We start from the raw sequence: 19,895 nt of genomic DNA, 5'->3' as shown, positions 1-19,895 counted from the left end.
TCTGTCTGCCGATGGGCGTCACCGTGGAGAGCTGGCCTCTGAACACAAAGTACCAGCTGCCCGTCTTCTCCACCTTCGTCCTCACCTCCGCCTCCGGGGATAAGGTAGGCACACACACACACACACACACACACACACACACACACACACACACACACAAATACACAAATTTCTACCTAGTAGGAGAATTTGTTTATTCATTCCTTGTATGATATAATCAATATGGTCCTTTAAAAGTGTGTCTAGAAAGTGTGTATTTGATCCACAGATCTTTAGTATAATTTAACTGTAAATTACAGTTTGTCAGAACCAGTTTACAAGGAAAACTGTATGTTTCTGAAGAGCAGGTGAATTAAAGATGAAGGACATGGTGGAGAAACAAAGCTTTTCACTAGATCTGTAAAGTGGGGTCCACAGGGGTCCTGTTGGGGGTTCCAGGAGGTCCCCAGTAAAAAGGGGAATAATTAATTTCCACTATAATTCCACCAGGGAGTGACACAATGACAGAACGCGTGATTAATTTGGTTTGAAACACTTTCTGTAATCAAACATCTAAAAGCAAAAATCCGATCATGGTTTAGGGTCTTTGTTTTGTCTTGTTAAAAGGTTTGAGAACCACTGGATTAGTCAATTAATCGATTATTTGATTGATTGAAAACTACATAATCACTTCTTTTGGTCATTTTTAAGCAGAAATGACAAATGTTTTCTCTTTACAGTTTCTCTAATGAGTGTGTCATATATGATAATAAACTGAATATTACACAGAGTCAAATTTCACCTTCAGCTCTAGTAAAAATATTCAGGGAAATTATGACATTTTCTAAACCAAATGATGAATTGATTTAATCGAGAAAATAACCAGAAAATAACTGATATTTAAAATAATCAACGGTGATTGATTTGATTAATTAAATATTAGTCGAATAAATTGTTAGAAAATAGTCAGAGACGTCTTCAGACCAGCTGTCCAAACCCCAGAGACATAAATCCTCATGTTTGAGAATCTGGAACCAGCTCACATTTGACAATTTTTCTAAATTGTTTCCTTCCATTAAAAAGATTATTGATTAGCCCTCTGCTCCTGCTGCAGGTGTACGGAGCAGCCATCCAGTTCTATGAGTCCTTCCCCAGGGAGCTGCTGTCGGAGCGGCAGTGTGTGAGGCTCGGCCTCCTCAGCGTGGTCGACCGGCGGCCGATCACCAACCGCAGCCTGCAGGTGAAGAAGAGCATCTGCGTCCTCTCCCACTGGCCCTTCTTCAACGTCTTCCAGAAGTTTCTCACCTTTGTCTACAGATACTCCATCTCCGGGCCCCACGTCCTGCCCCTGGAGAAGTCAGTGCACGATTCAGTTTCAGTTTTCACTTTTTTAGATGATATCAGATCTATTACATTAATGACTCATTTATCCAGTAAAGAAAAAGCCTTAAAGTGAACTTAGTAATTAAAACTTTTAGACTGAATTCTTAAAGTGTGAATAAATATTTAAATTACTGTCAGTAACAGTTTCACACTTTGTTTGATTGTAGACTTTTTCAGTCTCCAGATGGTGTCAAATCATATTTAGAGCTTTTCCCACCCTGATAAATAATTTATACTGAAACAATACTCGTCAGATTTAATGATCACAGATTTTTGAGGAATGAAAGATGATCAAATATTAATCATCATCCTTTTGTTATTTTTACCAGATTATAGCCGTTTTGAATTGTGGACAGAAACTTTTGATTTAATTGCCGTCTCTCTGTGTTTTCTGTCTTTCTGCAGACACATCTCCAGCTTCATGCACAACGTCCCGTTTCCTTCCCCCCAGCGGCCTCGCATCCTCGTTCAGGTACAGACCAGGACTCAGACCTGCAGTATGTGATGTCTGGTCATCTTCAGGTCTTTTAGAAATAATATCTTAACCATTCAGAGAGCAGAACTTCTTTTATATTAGGCTAAATCTTTAAAAACACCTCACAGATGTATAGTTCTGTATTTTTCTAAAATGTAGTTTTTGCAGACATTTGTGGTTTCAAGTGAAGGTCATTTAGTTTGTGTGAAATTATGTTGCCAAAAATTTGAAAAATTTCTACCTCTGCAGGAGAAATTCCAGTTGGTGAAACAAAAAATGTGTTTTCTATAGTTGGACCAAAAACAGGAGAGTGTGTGAATACAAAAATGAAGTTACACAGTTGGAGACAAAAAGAAATAAAACCTAATACATTTTCATAAGTTATTTTACAGGTTTACTAAGTGGAATCTACAACCACAGGCTGTGAATATATTACTGCTTCAGTTCACAAACTCAAACTCTTACTGGGCTCTTATTATTTAAACCAATAAACTGCTAAAAAGTTGCTTTGAGGTCAGAACAGGGTAACTTCTTCATAATTATGATGGTTGATTTTATAGTTTTGTGTAATTAGGCCTCATGGAAACAAATAAAAGAGGACTGAGGACTGAGCCTTGAGGAACTCCACACACTCAGATGTATAAAACCAGACTAAATATCTCCTGTCCAGTAAATGAGAGAATCCTGTTTTCTAATCTGTACCATCGTCTGGTCAACTCTGTCCAAGGCAGCTCTAAGATCCTGCAGGACCTGGACTGAGGTTTTATTTTAGCAAGTTTCCAGACGTGGACCTGAATGAGAACTGCATCAGTTCTGTTGTGGATTCTTAAAGTTGTACTTGGTCACTAAAAGTTTTTCAGTTCAGAGCAAATGTTTGATTTGGTTCAGAGAAGAAGAAGAAGAATGAAGATATGACAACACAAGTCTTCATACTTTTATTTTGACTTTAATCTCTCCCATCCTCCTTTAACAGGATGTAGGTGAGGATCTGGTTGCAGACTGAACTGGGTAACAACGCCCAATCAGAATCAGTCCATTTATTGATCGTTTCCAATCAGCAGACAAATAATTCTTCTAATAATTCATAGTGATTCACTGATGATCTATCAGGGGCTCAGATGTGATGGTGGATAATATTTTTATGACTTCTGGGACAATTGAGTTGGTAATTTTGTTTTTGTGTAAAAATTCCTTATAAGTGATTTTGTTTGTTTGTGTGAAAAATCCCTGAAATTTTTTAAGGGAAATTTTGCCCATCATTCAGGTCAGTTATAACATTTCACTCAGCAGCGTCAGCTCTGTACCTGAGTCAGTTCAGTTCAGACAGTGGAAACACACGTGGACACATCACATGTTGTAGATCTTCAGATGATAACAGTCATTTCATTTCACTTTCTCTTCTACCTTAGTGGTTTGGAACCAGTCTGACAGCTCCTGCTTCTTTCCTTGTGTCACACCTGTTTGTTTAAGATTAAAGGATTAAAGGAAAATTAACATTTTGTCATAACTGATTCAACTAATGGTCAAAATGTGAAAAGAAAACTACAGGTTGTTAATTTAAAACAATCATTGTTCTTTTTTTAATTCCCTTTTTATCTTAATTTGAAAATATTCCTTCACATTTGTGTGTGTGTGTGTGTGTGTGTGTGTGTGCACTCTGTATAACATGACTGTGTGTGTCTTCCAGCTCTCTCCGTATGACAACCTGCTGCTCTGCCAGCCGGTCTCCTCTCCTCTCCCACTCAGGTCAGTTTACTGCTGCAGCGCTGCGGCAGAACAACAGAATGATCAGGTCCTTATGTTAATGTAGCAGGAACAAGAGCATTTATCACAAGCCACAGATCTTCTGAACATTGTGACACTAAAATGATTTTTTTTTTCAAACAGACAGATCAGGAGGAAATTAACTTCATTCAAGGCCAACACTGAGATCTGGTCTCTGTTGGTTCTGGTTCTGGTTTCACTGCTGCAGACGTCACTTTTCCTCCAGACGTTTAGAATCAAACCATGAATAAAACTTGTATTTCTTTGCTTGATAAGACTATTGTTTGTATTTTAACTGAACTGGGGGTAAAATAAATAGTGTTATTAGACTGATATGATCTTGTACTGGGTTTCTCAGATACTCAGCTAGCAGATAAAAACAAGCAGTGGTATCCAGTGTTGTTTTGTTGGTATGTTTTGACTTTGAGCCATCATGACCACGCCCAGTCAGGAGACAGGAAGTGTATACCATCTCATACCATTGGTGCTGGTTGTCCTTGTTAATAGAGAATCTTTGTTTAAGGTTTTAATTCACTGTCAAATCCAAGCTACATTTAAAGGCAGTCAGCGAGGCTTCAGACCTTTTGTTCCAACAGTAACGACAGTGATTGTTTATCTGTGTATCTGTGGTTTCTGTGCAAAGAGGAAACTTTTGCTGCTAATGTAACAACTGCTCCTGGTGCAGACGAAGGTCAGTGTTCAGACCTTGGGTTCGGTTTTACCCCAAGATCTGATAGTGACGCCTGAGACTTGTGAGAAAAACGACAGGCTGAGGTTTAGGGAAAATAAAGGTTGAAGAAAAGGTTTCGACTACACAGCTTTTATTTAGACTCACTTTATTTACTTTTTCAAGTAAGTTCAGATACGCCTCTTTTTTGACTGTGTGTTAATTGTGTGACAGTGGTGCAAGCTACCTAAAGCTGCTGCAGAACCTGGGTCCAGAAAACGCCTGCACGCTACTGCTCGCCGTCCTCACCGAACACAAACTGCTGCTGCACTCGCTGCGGCCTGACGTCCTCACCTCCGTCAGCGAGGCCCTCGTCTCGGTGAGACTGAACACACACTCTACACACACCTTTTGGGGTCTTATAAATGTTAAAACGAGTGTTGGCAGGAGTCGGTGTAGACGGAGGGAATCAGGACAAAACGACCTGACGGAGCAGTGAGGACGGTGGAGGTGTGGCTCTTTAATGGGATTTGTATAATAATCTCCCTCTTGTGTTTCCAGATGAGCTTCCCCCTGCACTGGATCTGTCCCTACATCCCTCTGTGCCCGCTGCAGATGGCCGACGTGCTGCTGGCGCCAATGCCCTTCATCGTGGGCGTCCACTCCAGCTACTTCGACCTGTACGACCCCCCTGCAGACGTGGTGTGTGTCGACCTGGACACCAACACCATCTTCCAGTGAGTCCATCATTACATAAACCCCAGACTGAGAGGATGTGGTAACATTTGTTTGCAGCCGTTTTGTCTCTTTGTGATGGTTTTGTATCTTTTTCTGACTTTAAAACAACAAATAATTTAATTTATAGAAAAACTACATAAATTAAAACTGCACTGATGCAAAACTTCATTTATTTATCACAGTTGCCTTCATTTTTAATTTTCAACAAACATGATGGAGTCTGCCACCAGAGTAATTATGGTCTCCAGCTAAAGTTTAATTAGAATCAATTAATGAAATAAAAAACCTTCCAAAGCAATTATTGATTGACTATCTACATAGGTGCATATTTTCTTATCAGTATGCAGAGGACAACAAACAGCTGTCAGTTTAGAGAAACACAAATTTAATTTATGCTGAAAAGTAGGAAACGTGTTTAGAAAAATGTTTTCAACCACAGAATAAAGTTATAGAGCTGCAACTAACTAATTTTTGAATGAGTGTTCAACATAATTTGACTGAAAACCGATCATCATGGTTCCATGATGATTTCTCTCTCATGTCTCAGGTCAGATGATAAGAAGCCGTTGTCATGGCGATCGTTACCCAGGAAGCACGGCAAGACTCTTTTCAACACCCTCACCAACCTCCACAAGACCCTGGAGAAGAGTGAGTGACGCCCCTCAACAATCAATCACATGGTGGATAGATGGAGATTTTCAAAATAAAATTACACACTGGTTCAGAGATGACAGTGAGAGAAAGTAAAATATTTTCCATTAAAATGTAGTGAAAGTAACGTGATGGAAATACTCACGTACAGGTGTCTGTGTGTACTTCACCACTGTATAATCACACATGAATGAATCTTACATCCACTCACCTCTGGTGTCTGCAGTTTGCACACCTGGCCAGGAGGAGGCGACGCTGGAGTTCCTGCTGACCGACTACGATCAGATCTACAGGCGTCAGAAGCAGCTGGAGCTGGAGATCCAGGAGGCGTTTCTGCGCTTCATGAGCTGCCTGCTGCGAGGATACCGAACCTTCCTGCTGCCCATCACCGAGGCCCCGTCAGACACCACCACCGACTGCAGCTCCCTGTTCAACCTGCAAGGTGAGTTCTGACAGAGGGAGAGTGTGTGTGTGTGACAGAGCTGAAATTAAAAAAGTAAACTAAAATAATAAGTTAGTTGCTTTAGGGCTGAAAATGCATGTTGGTACTGAGCACCAGATATGAAAAACAGTCTGGGACTCTGAAAACCTGCTCAGATTCTCTGTATTTATTTATTTTTTCCTTATTCTTGAATCATGATTTTTAAGATTAAGATTGATTCGTTCAGGTTCTTGTATGCCTGCTTGTGTTTTTAACATTATATATTTTAAAAATTAATTCTTAAAATAAAAAAAGGTTTTGTTGAAAATATTTTTATATAAAGGATTTTTTTGTCATTGATACCAAAAGTCAGGTATTATAATGGTATGTAAACATTTTAAACAAATTATGAGCCATAGTTTTAGTCAGTTATTAACAATAAATACAGAATATATGCTTTGAGTTTTCTGACTAAAAACATTTATAACAACACTTAAAGTCTGAAGCCTCAACATCGTCCTCTAGAGGCTGCAAAATTCTTAAAAGAACATACAATGGAAATGTTGGACAGAACAAAAACATACTTGTGTTTTATCTGTTTCTACAGCCTTTAACAGCCTCTTTTTTTTTTAAAAGAGGAGTTCTCCTCTGGGAACCGTGAATATCCTCAACCTTATTTTATTTAAATGTAATTTTCTGGAACAAAACATCAGGAACATAAACTCACATCACCCGGTTTTCTTTCTGATCACATCACTGACTCGAATGTCTCAGGTTTTAGTTCCTTTACAGCAGGAGGAGCAGATGAAGCATCAACAGTCACTGAACCTGAATCAAACCACAGATGCAGATTAAGATCAGGTTCACACTCTGTGTCCGACTTTGATCGACGAATCCGCTCTTCCTCCTCCTCCTCCTGCAGGTTTCCTGAAGTCTCGGGACCGGACACAGCAGAAGTTTTACAACCAGTTGACGAGGACTCAGATGTTCACCCAATTCATTGAGGAGTGCTCCTTCGTCAGCGACCGTCACGCCTGCCTCGAGTTCTTCGACGAGTGCGTCCAGAAGGTCAGAGCTCTACCTGTTCACCGCTCACCTGCTGCCTCCACTGCAGCTGAACTGTGTTCACAGCAGGTTTATAACTGGACTTTAATGTGTCACCGTTTTGTCTTATATTCAGATGTGGAGGAATAACTTCAGTACCACACTTCCGGGCAGCAGCTCACAGTTATTTTAGATTATTTTCCTAATAAATTGATTAATTGATTAGTCACATTTTATTGGTTTACCTGATAAACAGTGCAAAACCCTGTTACATTTAATTCATAATCATACAAAACAAAAAACATTTTCACATTTGTACTTTTGCTTGAAAAATAACTGAAATAATAAATAATCAAAGTGGTTGCAGATTAATTTGCTGTTAATTGACTTATTGATAAATTAATTGATCATTTCAGCTCTGTTGAAGTTCCTTGATGCTGAACGGATGTTTCCTGTTTCCTGTTATTTCCTCCTGTTACAGAAGAGAAACGTCTGATTGTTGTGTTTTGTGTTGATGTCTGTTACCAGGTGGATGTGGAGAAGCCGGAGGAGGTGAGGCTGATCGATCTGGATGAGACTCACAGTGGAGAACACACCGTCTTCATCATGCCTCCTGAGGAACCGCAGGAACCTGACGGGTCGGAGTGTCCCGCCCTCTACAGGTACAGCTCCGCCCTGACTCTGTCGTGCTCTCGTGTTCGTACAACAGGCTGACAGGATGTTGTTTTTCCTCTCATGTGTCCAGTTATGAGACCTTCCCCACCCTGAAGCCAGAGCTCTTCGACCAGCCGCAGGACCAGCTCCGTGTCCCTGCTAAAGGCAGCGCCCCCAGCAGCCCCGCCCCTCGACGCACAAAACAGGTACAACAACACACAACATTCAAAAACATTAACGTTAAAGTTAAACCCAAAAAACAGACACTTCTGACATCTGATCTTTTTCATCTCTCCCTACATTAAAAATAAAAAGATATGTGGCACATAGAAGCTGATCGTTCCCACTTTCTCAGATCTTCGGACTCAGTATCAGCACAAACTCATTACTCAGGGACTTGGATCGGGACTGAGCCCAGAGAAAGTTATCAGGATCTCTGGTAGAAGTTTAGCGTGTACATGTTCTGGTGGATAACTTGTGGTGATGTTGTATATTTTTATGTTTCTGTCCTCGGACCTGAGGATCAAAGTCTAAGAAAATACATGGTACCAATGCTGATTCTGACTGTAGTGAGCGGATCGGGTATTAGCCCGATCCGTACTGAATACAGTTTCTCCATCAGTGTCATTATAACATTCAGAGTTTCAGTTGTTACATTCATTGAGTCACGGTGGGCGGTGAAGTCTGTGGCCTCTTGTCACCATAAAGAAGAATCAACTAAATGCTCCGTGCAGTGACATATACAGGCTGCTAATACAGGAAACTGAGACCTGGTACCAGGAGAGAAAAGGTCTGATCAGTTCATCTCCGGACTCTGAAGTGGTTTTACAGTGTCCCAGTTTTCCCTGAATGAAGAAAGGAGAGGACCTTGTTAACTGTCTCATTTTATTTTAATGAATCATTATCAATATTTCACTGATCATCCAATATTTAAAAGCCACAGACTGTGTTATATTTTCAGATCCCTGCAACAGAAGACGAAAAAAAAATGGCTCTATTTATGGCTCTGATAGAACCGAGTGTTAACTGCGGTGTCTCTGTTACAGTCGTCTTTTAAACAACAGCAATAAGAGGATTTGTTACATCTTTGATTATTATAAAGTCAAAACATTTTAAATGATTAAAATAGTGAAACAAATCTGAAAGGGATCAGTGTCCAGCTGCAGGTTCATGTGTGTGAACGTGTCAGTGACAGCAGACTGTTTTCAGGTGTTTGAAACAGGTGCAACAGTTGATATATTCAAATTGTGAAGCAGCTTAGATTTGGATCCTCTCGGTGGGTGGAGGCCGTTTTTTAAAAACGCGTTAAAAAACTGTTAAATATGTTTGATTTATTGTGATATTTGATCTTTATGTTACAGCTTTTGTGCAGTAGTGTTGCAGCGGCTCAGCAGTCAGACACTATGGAAATACATTATTTTGACTTATAGTGTTTTTATTCTTTTATCATGCTCCAATTTTATTTTAATTACTTTACTTTTATTTCATGTGTTACCTTGTTTGTGTTGTGTGGTTTATTTGTTGCACCTCTGATGCAAACCTTTCCTGTTGTGTTGAATCTATGTTTTTAATCTTTTATGAATATTTGGACGTTGTGTGTTAGGTATGTTATTTTATAACAAAATAAAACCAAACTGAACCAAGTACAGATGTCAGGAAGTCCAGCTGAACCACATCAAAGCTCCAGACATCCAACCATCTTTTTTTTTTTAACCTTCTCCAACATGTCCACACCCACAGAGTCTAATCTGATTTAATATTTTCTACCCACCAGGAGATTAAATTGGCCCAGAAGCGAGCTCAGAAGTACTCTGCAGTCCCGGACATGTGGTCTAAGTGTCTGCTGGGCCACTGTTACGGCCTCTGGTTCATCTACCTGCCCACCTTCGTTCGGGCGGAGACCGCCAAGGTTCGCGCACTGCACGCGGCCTACGACGTCCTCAAACACATGGAGAACCGCAAGGTGGTGCTGCCGGACGAGGTGAGACTGACGGGCTCAGAGATCACTGCTGTAGTGTCGTTGTTCTGGGTCGGTTCTGTCTGGATTCAAACAACCACAAAGTTAACTTGATTCTATGTAAGATGCACAAAACACAGACGCTGCAACAAACCAGCCGGTGGTCCAAACCATGACCTCTGATCCTCCCTGGCAACCAATAGAAAATGAATTTTGAATTTTCTCTTGATAAACAATAACAGACATTTTATAGACAAAACAATTCATCTATTGATCGAGTGAACCAGTGGTCACTGTTGTGTTGTTGTCATGTGGCGTCATCAACAGGACTGACAACAAACTCTAAGAGAAAAAGCAGAGCCTGTGATAGTGACTGTGTGTGTGTGTGTGTGTGTGTGTGTGTGTGTGTGTGTGTGTGTGTGTGTGTGTGTGTGTGTGTGTGTGTGTGTGTGTGTGTGTGTGTGTTACAGGTGTGTTACCGGATCCTGATGCAGTTGTGTGGTCAGTACGGGCAGCCGGTCCTCGCCGTTCGAGTCCTGCTGGAGATGAAGAAGGCGGGAATCACACCCAACACCATCACCTACGGATACTACAACAAGGTCCCAGCACACACACACACACACACACACACACTGTACTGGATCTTCAGAACTATGTAACTGTGTCAGAATCTACAGACGAAATGTTCACAGAGAGAGTTTGATTCAATCAGATGTCCTCTGTCCTCAGGCAGTGCTGGAGAGCAAGTGGCCCTCCACCAATCAGGGCGGGCGTCTCCGCTGGGCCAAGCTGAGGAACGTCCTGTTGGCCGTGGCCCAGTTCAGACAGCCAATCAAACGGCGTCAGAAGAGCGGCTCAGTGGGTTCGCGAGGAGGTCAGAAATATTTTAATAAATAATTTTTGCACAATTTAGCATCAGAGATGCCTGTCAAGGTTTTTATAACAAATCACAAAGCCAAGATGGCAACTGTGAGTCATGGTGTTTGTCTATGAACCAAACACATCCAGAACAGTGTTTAAAAAGGATGATGTTATAATTATATGTATTCTGTTTTTCATGTTTATAAGAAGCGATGGTGGACCCTGATCAGAGGCCCCGCCCCAGCTCCACCCTGATTCGTCAGTCCAGTTGGAGCGGTCTGTCTGAGAGCTCCAGTCATGAGTCTCTGACCGGGCCCCTGCTGAAGAGCAACAGTCTGAGCAGCATGAAAACATCCACCGACAGTAAGAAATAAACTTTTTCAACTTTATTTTTATTGATATTTCAAATATTTAGTATACTGGGGCCCTGTGCAAAAGATTACCAGAGGACCCCTCCAATCATTGTTCATCATTGTTATGTAGAAAATAATCTGGCACCAATGAAAAATTAACAAAATTTAAACTTTTTTTTTTTTGTATTCCAAAAGTTATGTTAGTAGAATTTTAAAATCTAGATTATAAAGAATCATAAAAACCTAAATAAACCACTAATTAATTTTAGTGTCGTCACAGTGTAAACAACCTACATTATAAGACCAGTGCTCATCAACACATGAAGCTCCAGTTGCGCTGTTGGAAACACAGCTTCTGAGATGTCGTTGCAAATCTTCCATTGGTTGTTTAAAGGAGGGGGAGGAGCCACATTTTTAGACATGGCTATGGAGTTAGGTTTCTCCGCCCTGGGGCCCGGCGCCTCTGGCTGCAGCCGTTTCTGTGCGACGGTGCTTCTCGCAGCCAAGTGTTTTAAACAGATGTTCGTCCTGAGCTGTTTTCTGGGATTTTTCCCGGGTATGATGTGACACAGGAGCCATCAGCTGCTGCTCTAAAAATGTTCATTATTTCTTTCACAATCTCTGGAAAAATTAAAGAGCAAGCCCAGAAAATATTTTTAACACACTGCTTCCAGCATCTGTCCGTCCCTGAGAGCCAGCCTGAACTCATTCCAGTCTTAAAGTCAGAAAATATTGTATTAAGTTTTTTCCAGCTGAGCTTTCTCTGAGTTTTAGATCAGGCCTGATTCTTTCTCTCTTTATGTTTGACGTAAACAGTAATGAAGTTTTTGGAAGTTTGTATTCTGTTGTATAGTCGTGACATTACATGTTTTTTTCCTTAATCTGCTTTAATGAATATATTGACCAAGTCTGGTTCACTACCCTCTGAGTGTCTAATCTCTGACCTGGAAAAACATGAAGTCTGTTTTATTGTTTGTATTTGAAAGGTGTTTAAAGACTAAATAAAATGCAGTAAGTCTTAAACTTTTATTAAACCTATTAAACCTTTTTCAAAATGCAGATTATTTGCAATATAAGAAGTAAAAAATCAGTCTGTGTGTAAATAAAGAAGCTTCAGCACATTTTTGATCCCAACTAAATTTATATTGATGTTTTCAGTAAAAATCAGTGGGTTTACATGGCAACATCTAATTTATACAGGAACTGGATCATTCACTGCATTTAATGGTTTTGGCACACACAGAAAACAGTATTTTGATCCAGGATATCTTCCAGGTTTTTATCCTAAAGGTCTGCTGGTCTGTGCACTTCCTATCAGTGACGGCTGCAGTCCAGTCGTCTGGTCGGGAGTTTCACCTGCAGCCGGTTCAGTGTTATGGTTTTCAGTAGATATTGATCCTGTACTATCAGTTTATCTGCAAATATTTTATTCTCTGATGTCTGGAGTTATTCTCTCCTGTCCAGCAGCTCTGACAGCTCCTCTCTGTCCTCTCCGTCCCTCAGAGGTCAAACCCTGTAAGAGGACCGTGCCCTGGAACACTGCGACCAATGGCTGCAGTGACGCCGTCTCCCGTAAACCCCCCCTGGGCATCAGAGACACCTCCACCCCTCCTCCAGTGCCCCCCGGTGGTGTTCTGGTTCGGCGGAGTCAGATCTGCCTCTCGAACTTCTACAAAGAGTGCGCAGAGTCGGCCGACTCGGAGCCGGACTGCAGCTGTCAGCCGGTGGAGAGAGATGGCAGGTGAGCGAGGGCTGAGCGTTGCCTCAGAACCAGATTCACCTGTTTAGATTATTCCTTTAAATGAACCTCTGTTCTCCTCCCTGACCTCCAGACCTGCGGCAGTGCGGGACTCTGCCGGCAGAAACAAGGCTGTGGATGAGAACTACAACCATGTGTCTTCCCCGAGCCGAGGAGGGCTGGCAGGGAAACTCCAGCAGCTCCTCACCCCGACCAGACACAGAGTGTCGGTGCGTCGAGCCGCCAGCGTGGACGACCGGCGACCGGGAGGAGGAGGAGGAGGGATTGGACGAAGAGTGTCTGAGCAGAGACAGTCCAGGAAAGCTCAAGTGGCTGAGACGCTGCTGAAAGCCAAGGACAGGCTGGTCAGCGCCACCTCAGAGGTCTGTACCCAGATCAGCTTCATCCTGAGGTGCCGTTCTCTCAGTTCCCATCAACTCTGCTCTTAGAAATCAAAGAAGATAAAAATTATTATTCTCTTGTTCAACAAAATATCTTTGACCAGAATATCTTTGATCAGTATTTTCCTCTGTGATTTGTTAAATAATCGGGCTCCATGTTTTCTCTTCTCAGAGTTCGTTGTCTGTAGGAAGTGACCTGGACTTGACGGACACGCCCAGTCCAGCGTATCCTCTGCGCAGGTCCTGGGACGCCAACCAGGAGGGGGCTGGGCTGGAGGTAAGTTTTACCTCCCCCACTCTGACCCCTCCCTCCCCTCTCTGTGTCCAGGTGTTGATATCCAGCTGTGCTCACTCTGACCCCTCCCTCCCCTCTCTGTGTCCAGGTGTTGATGTCCAGCTGTTCTCCGTGTCGCAGCTGTAACTCGCTGGTTTATGACGAGGAGATCATGGCCGGCTGGACGTCTGACGACTCCAACCTGAACTCCTCCTGCCCGTTCTGCTGCGCCTCCTTCGTCCCGCTCCTCAACGCTGAGATCTGTGACCTCGGTCCTGTCAGCAGGTACAGAACCTGGTGTCTGGCTGTGGTTAAGGATTGATGCTGTAGTTGGATTGTAGATCTGAAACTGGTGCAGATCCAGTCTCCATGACCAGGAATAAGAGGGGACGTTGGTGGCTCAGTGTTGCAGGATTGTGTGATGCAGCAAAAAATCAATCCTGTACAAAGCTTCCAGGAACCTGGATCTGCAAACATCTCTGTGTAAAAAGGACAATTGCGCAGAGTAAAGTCATTGATAATTCATTTTTTATACACTATGTAGCAGCCATGGCTTATTTATCCCTCAGCAGTACATGCATTATATAGTGACCAGTATAATTCAGTAGGGTGGACGTACCCAGAGAAACAAACAGGGCTATAAGAAAGATTCATACAATGAGGGACAACTACTAACTTCAGTAAAAAGTAGGTGTGGGCTCAAAAGTACAAATAAAGAAGAAATATAGAGAAGTAGATAAATATTTTCTCAGTGTCAAACATGACAACAGAAAACTCGTTGTCGTCAGATGAAAATATTAAAAGGAAAAATGTGCAAAACTTTTAAGATGCAGTAGATGAATAAATTCCCAGAACACTTGATCTCAGACGAACTCGAGGATCGAAGTACGAGTCGCTCCGTGTTGACGCTTCCTCTTTGTCCTCAGTGCGGAGCGCACCAACTGGAACACGGAGGACGAGGTGGAGAGCGCGGTGAGGCCCCCCAGTGGTCACGAGGCCTCCCTGCGACTGCAGTGTAATGGTCTGAGTGAAGACTCCAGCTCTGAGACCAGCAGTTACTCGGAGACCAGCAGAACCACCACGGTAACAGTTTGGGAAGATGTCTTGCTTTCATTCATCTTCTCGTCCCCCCAGCCTAACCTGACAGTCTCCTCCCTCCTCCCTCCCCCAGGGTTCATCAGTGGGTGGGGCTCCTCAGGTGACGGTGGCTTACCTGAGCCCTCTGGTTCTGAGGAAGGAGCTGGAGAGTCTGCTGGAGAACGAGGGCGAGGCGGTCCTGGCTCAGCCCCAGTTCTTGGACAGCCACTGCATCATCTTCTGGAACCTGGTCTGGTACTTCCAGCGCCTCGGTCTGCCCAGTAACCTGCTGCAACTGGTCAGAGCCTCGCCACTGGTCAGCCAGTTCACGCAGGTAACACACAGTCCGCCGCTGCAGTCGAGTCCTGGTTACCTGAGTCTGAGTCCAAATAACCAAAGAGTTATTGACAGAGTTAGAGACAGAGTAACACTGAGGTCTTTGTTTAATCGAGTTTTAAAAAAGATGCCCACAACCTGGAGAAAACAGAGAGTTTTCAGTGATTTACTGCAGAACTACAGCTTCAAATGTTCTGTTTTCTTATCCACAACAACTCAGATCACAATCTGAAACACAAACATTTGCTCTAAAGCTGCAGATCCACATTTTAGCAGAATAAGATCCAGATTTGACAACGTTTTATTCAACTCATAACAAATTAGAACAAAACTTGCTGATGCAGAAATAATTAACAACATTTGTAAAAGTGGCACCAAAAAATAAAATGAAGGGTAAAATGAAAGACGTGTTTCTCTTCTTCTCTTTCTCTAATCATGTGTGTTATGTTTTCCAGCTGGAGAACTCAGCAGTGAGGGTGAGGCTCCTCTGGGACACCCTGGTCCCAGACACAGACCAGTGGCCCCCCCTCTATGTCGTCTGGAGGATCCACAGTAAGACGCAGCTCACTCACTGACACAGGGACTGAACTGTGACTGATCCACCTCACACTCACTCTGAGGCTTTTCATTCTGATCAGCATTTTTATTTGTTCTAATTCAAGTGAAGTAAAGGTGGTTTTCTTCAGATAATTTTCTTCATGTTAACAGTGTTGGTCCGACTCTGTCAGTCCAGAGAGTCAATCCTCATGACCGTTCATTAGCGCCACCGTGTCTGGATCAGCAGCGCTAACGAGCTGCATGTCTATTATTTCAGTTTAATGTCTGTCCTCTGTTGCTGCTCCTTCCTCCAGGCGGCATCCCAATGAGAAACTACAGCTGGCGGAGGCACAACCACCCGTTCACCCTGTCCTTCCTGGAGGAGGTGCTGCGCTGGGTCGGCATGAATGAGGTGCACAAGGCCGTCACACTCTTCCTGGACACGCTGGCCAAACAGCCGGGATCGCCCAGAATACAGAGGTGAGCTCGTGGGTGTAGATGTTCACGCTGCAGAGAACTTTAAATGTAGGATTATCATCACGTTCACGTATTGTGAGTAACAAGAAACAAGGTGAATGTAGAGTTGAGATTATATGATGATTGTGACACTTCCCAGACTCACAAGAATAAAAGGTTCTGTTTTGTGTCTGGCAGGAGTTTGTACAGAGAGTTCCTCTTCCTCACTCTGGCAGCTATGGGCAAAGACCACATTGGTAAGACTGACCACAGCAGAGTCATGTGATTCGGTAGAAACAGACTAGAGGTTTCTGGGTGGTCACCACAGTGGTCACAGCTGACAGGTTCACCCCACATCTGGTCAGGTGAACAGTCTCTTTCCCCCTCTCTCTCTCTGTCTGCAGCTGCGTTCGATAAGAAGTACAAGGCGGCGTACTCTCGGCTCAGCAGCACTTTGGGGCGGGAGGAGCTCCGAAAGAAGCGAGCCCAGCCCCCCAGCCCCAAAGCCATCGACTGCAGACGAAGCTTCCACCCGCCTCTCGAATGCTGATCGACCCCAGGAGCAACACGTTCAGCCCTTTGAGGGGGAAACCCAGGACCCCTGCTGCCTTCACCTGCTTGTATTCTTCACCTCTCTGCTGCCTCCTGGTGGACGTCAGAGCGTCGCACTCCTTCCTGTCCTCTGCACCTCTGTTTGCCTCGTCGGTGTGAAACCAGCTGCTCTTTGTCTCATTAAAGGTCCAGGAAGTTGATGCGGCAGCAGACGGAGCTGAGTGATACTTAGGCGCTCAAACAGAAAGCCCAGGATGGATCGTTCTGCGCAGTGACCTGTGCATCAGTCTTGTGTCGTTTGAAGGCAAGAAAACTGTTAGAAGCTCGAGTTTTTGCATGTCCAGAGGAATCAGCTGTGTTGGTGTAAACTTTGTTTTTCCCTCGTCGTCACTGCTGCTGGGAATCTTCTGAGGACTGAGAGCGGGAATGTTTTAACTGCAGAGTTACAGGATGTCAGATTCCCCCTCAGCAGCGAGATCAACGACATTCAGGGTTTTATTAAGAAATAAGGATGAAAAGGGCAGCGCCAACATTTATAAAACACTCCGAATACAACCTGAAGAGAAGCTTCAGACTTCAGGTCGACTTCAAACTCCTGGACACTTCCTGTCATTGCTTTGTCTGTGTGTTTGTCTGGTTGTCAGTGTGGTGAGGTTTTTAAAAGGGAATAAAGTCAGGAACCGATGTCTGTTATCAGGCAGTCAGAGAAAACCAGAAGTGGAGAATCAACCTCTGTTTGTCTGGAGTCTTCTGGAGGAACGACACCATCCTCAGACTTCTGATCATCTGCCTGTTGGGAACCTTCTGAAGTTATCAGAGCGATGCTGGAGGAGGAAAAGCATCGCTCTCATCCCTCAAATCAGGAAACAAAACCAAACACGAAGCTGATGAGGATTGTTCAGGATCATCCAGAACTCTTGAAAAGATTCACTTAAATTTGGTTAAATAACGTTGATCAGGTCAGAACTGGAAGGATCTCTAAGAATTATTTAATTAAGATCACTGAATCACTGCCCTCATGTTTGTCACTGTTCTGTTGTTGTTCTCACCGACCAGCCAGAGATTTGAAACATCGTCTTCCTGTGACAAAGCAAAAGAAAAGAGAAGGTGACAGTGAGATGGATGGAGGAGCCGTTTGTAGCTGTGCAGGTTGAAAAAGAATCAAACACTGGAAACAGTTTTGCAGCATATTATATTTGTTTTTGGTCCATTAAGCCTCCTGTGAGTCCTCAGATCTAAGTTGTGACCCCGACATGGTTCCTGTCCTACAGCCTGATCGTTACACAGATTCACTGTTAAACCTTCAGAGATGATCAGCGCTTCAAAGACGATTGATCCAGAGTTGTGAGCAGGATCAGGACGACCTGGTGAAGGAGATGGTGTCTGGTTTAAATTCTACTTTCTTCATTAAAACCACCAACGAAACAAGAAACTCCCTGAAGCTCTCATCAGATCAGATCTCAGACCTCCTCAGGTCATCAGTCCTCTGTGAGGCGCTGCCTGGTTGTGTTGTCAGAGTAGATTCATGTCTGGATTTGGCTTCTCAAGTCAGGAAGATCCTGGAGGGAGGAGGGTGACTCACTGGGGACGACAGAGGGAGGGGGGCTTTAATTCAAACAGGAGGATTTTTTAACAGACACAAAAACAGACGTCTTAAATTTACCTGCTTCAAAACTTTCTCCTTTATAACAAAAATGTTTCAGCAGCTGAAATGTTGTATTTAATGTGATAACCTGTGAAAAATGTCTCTTTAACACATATTAACACAAGACATCACATTATGACATGTGACCTCTGCTTAATAATGTAAAATCTGTATAAAAGCAAAGTGTGGGTAGAGTTATTTATGACTTCATTAAAGCCAGAGTTGGTGTAATAATGTGATTCTGACAGTTTCCAGTGAAAGGACATTTTTCATCACAGGTTATCACAGTTATGATGTTCTCAGCTGCTACACAGAGACAAAGATTATGGTCATATAAAGTTTTAAGTTGTTTTTTTTTCATCTCCCGCTGATTTAAAGGGACAGTTTGAGAAAAGATTTCTCAGCTTCAGAGAGAAACTTAAGGAGGGAGTGAATGGACACTGTGTTTACATGTAGACGCTGAAAAACCACATGTTGTTTTCTGCTCGAGGGTCTGGTTTGTTAAACACTGGATTTAGTTAAAGGTGGAGACACCAGACAAAACATCTTCATCTTAATGAATCTGAATAGTCATATTCGAAGAGATTGAACATGAAGATTTGAATTCTGTTTATTTACCTGAACAGTGATTATTGTCCCGAGTGTCATCGTCCCAAACCAGACGCTCAGCAGAGCAGAGAGCGACTCGTTGTTTGGAGCGTCCTCTGAGCATGCTCAGTTTGTGTTCGGTCTGATCTGGTCTGATGCATTTTCACCCGTCCGTCTGTCCGGGAGACGTCCAGTGTGTCAGCTGACCCGTGCAGCTCAGCAGCAGCTCCACTAACCATTTGCTCCAGGGCACGTCGGCAGCAGCAGGTGAGAACTCGCACACTTAGAGTCTGTCGAGCTCCTACAGTCACATCTGCATGTTATTTATGTCTGAATTCACTTTAGCATTTGGAGTTTGGTGAACTGACACATGCAGATTCACGCTGTCGACTTTGACGACCTCTGAACTCTGAAGTTGTGTCGCAAATAACAAAATCAAGGAAATTATTATTTCTTTCAGTTTAAGTAATCTGACGTATTAACACAACAAAATGCCAATAATAGTGTTTCTGAAACTGGTCAGAGAGTAACTTCACATCAGGCTGAACAGCTGATCCCATCCAGGTGTGGTCACAGGTGTCACCTCTGTGATCGATCAGTTAAAATGTTTAAAAAGGCAAATTTATTCCTGATTGTAACTGATTTCCTCTCATCAGTAAGAAGTGTCAGTCACGTACTGAACTTTATATCTCATGGTGCAGTGATTTAAACCAAAATAAGATCATGTTTAGAGAGTGTCACAGGTTCGATCCCTGCTGCAGCAGAAGTGCCCTGGAGCAAAAAATTAAAAAAAAAAAAACTAAATCTGTCTGCAAACTAATTTTACATAAAAAAATATTGACTCAAACTGGAAAAGTGAATGTTTTATTTTAAATGTGAGCATTCAGTCTTTGTCTGCTGAGGAGTGAAGAATCGGTCTGTGGAAGATGTTTCACTGCAGCAGACTCATAGTTTTTCCCCTCAGCGTCATGGAGAGAAGACACCACACTGTATATTTTAATGCACAGGACTGCAGTTCGTTCAGAGCTGAATCTACGGGAGTTTGACCTCACTTTGTTGTTTTATTGGTTGAATGGTTACAGTCGGCGCAGAGCTGAGGAGTGTATTTAAAAATAGATAATTGTGTTTGCTGTTGTAATTTATATATGGCTGTGATTTCAGTTGTAAATGTTTTTTTTTATAAAACACAAAAATAAAAGACAAGGATGAGCCAGAAATGCTGTGTTGTCTTTGTTTGATAGAAAACTTATTTATTTCTTCATTTATTGTTTTATATAATTATTATAATTGCTAAAATAGACTTGCAGTAAATGTATCTTTATTTTCATCATCCTCATCCTCTGC

At 42.7% G+C, this 19,895-nt stretch overlaps 1 protein-coding gene across 2 annotated transcripts in view; it reads left to right on the top strand.

The window, feature by feature from the left end:
* dennd4b (DENN/MADD domain containing 4B) overlaps positions 1 to 19,768 on the top strand; it is a 45,970-nt gene extending 26,202 nt beyond the window's left edge. For both annotated transcript variants that reach the window (XM_071469398.1, XM_071469399.1), the window contains exons 5-29: positions 1 to 104; positions 1,094 to 1,335; positions 1,768 to 1,834; positions 3,525 to 3,583; positions 4,503 to 4,647; positions 4,830 to 5,005; positions 5,554 to 5,654; positions 5,884 to 6,099; positions 7,001 to 7,146; positions 7,651 to 7,784; positions 7,868 to 7,982; positions 9,551 to 9,757; positions 10,204 to 10,332; positions 10,463 to 10,607; positions 10,802 to 10,957; positions 12,451 to 12,688; positions 12,780 to 13,068; positions 13,259 to 13,363; positions 13,470 to 13,645; positions 14,287 to 14,443; positions 14,532 to 14,771; positions 15,229 to 15,325; positions 15,625 to 15,790; positions 15,965 to 16,023; positions 16,171 to 19,768. The exon at positions 1 to 104 is cut by the window's left edge and continues 66 nt beyond it. In XM_071469398.1, the coding sequence (XP_071325499.1) occupies positions 1 to 104; positions 1,094 to 1,335; positions 1,768 to 1,834; positions 3,525 to 3,583; positions 4,503 to 4,647; positions 4,830 to 5,005; positions 5,554 to 5,654; positions 5,884 to 6,099; positions 7,001 to 7,146; positions 7,651 to 7,784; positions 7,868 to 7,982; positions 9,551 to 9,757; positions 10,204 to 10,332; positions 10,463 to 10,607; positions 10,802 to 10,957; positions 12,451 to 12,688; positions 12,780 to 13,068; positions 13,259 to 13,363; positions 13,470 to 13,645; positions 14,287 to 14,443; positions 14,532 to 14,771; positions 15,229 to 15,325; positions 15,625 to 15,790; positions 15,965 to 16,023; positions 16,171 to 16,316 (3,815 nt within the window). In that variant the 3' untranslated portion in view covers positions 16,317 to 19,768. The remainder of the gene's footprint in view (positions 105 to 1,093; positions 1,336 to 1,767; positions 1,835 to 3,524; positions 3,584 to 4,502; positions 4,648 to 4,829; positions 5,006 to 5,553; positions 5,655 to 5,883; positions 6,100 to 7,000; positions 7,147 to 7,650; positions 7,785 to 7,867; positions 7,983 to 9,550; positions 9,758 to 10,203; positions 10,333 to 10,462; positions 10,608 to 10,801; positions 10,958 to 12,450; positions 12,689 to 12,779; positions 13,069 to 13,258; positions 13,364 to 13,469; positions 13,646 to 14,286; positions 14,444 to 14,531; positions 14,772 to 15,228; positions 15,326 to 15,624; positions 15,791 to 15,964; positions 16,024 to 16,170) is intronic.
* Positions 19,769 to 19,895: the final 127 nt, after the last annotated feature.

This window comes from Trachinotus anak, unplaced genomic scaffold, assembly GCF_046630095.1.
Source record: "Trachinotus anak isolate AG129_WGS33_773 ecotype Australia unplaced genomic scaffold, CSIRO_AGI_Tana_v1 ptg000032l, whole genome shotgun sequence".
NCBI classification, from domain to species: Eukaryota; Metazoa; Chordata; class Actinopteri; order Carangiformes; family Carangidae; genus Trachinotus; species Trachinotus anak.
Note: the sequence above shows the minus strand (reverse complement) of the source record. Positions and strands in the feature narration are given on the sequence as shown.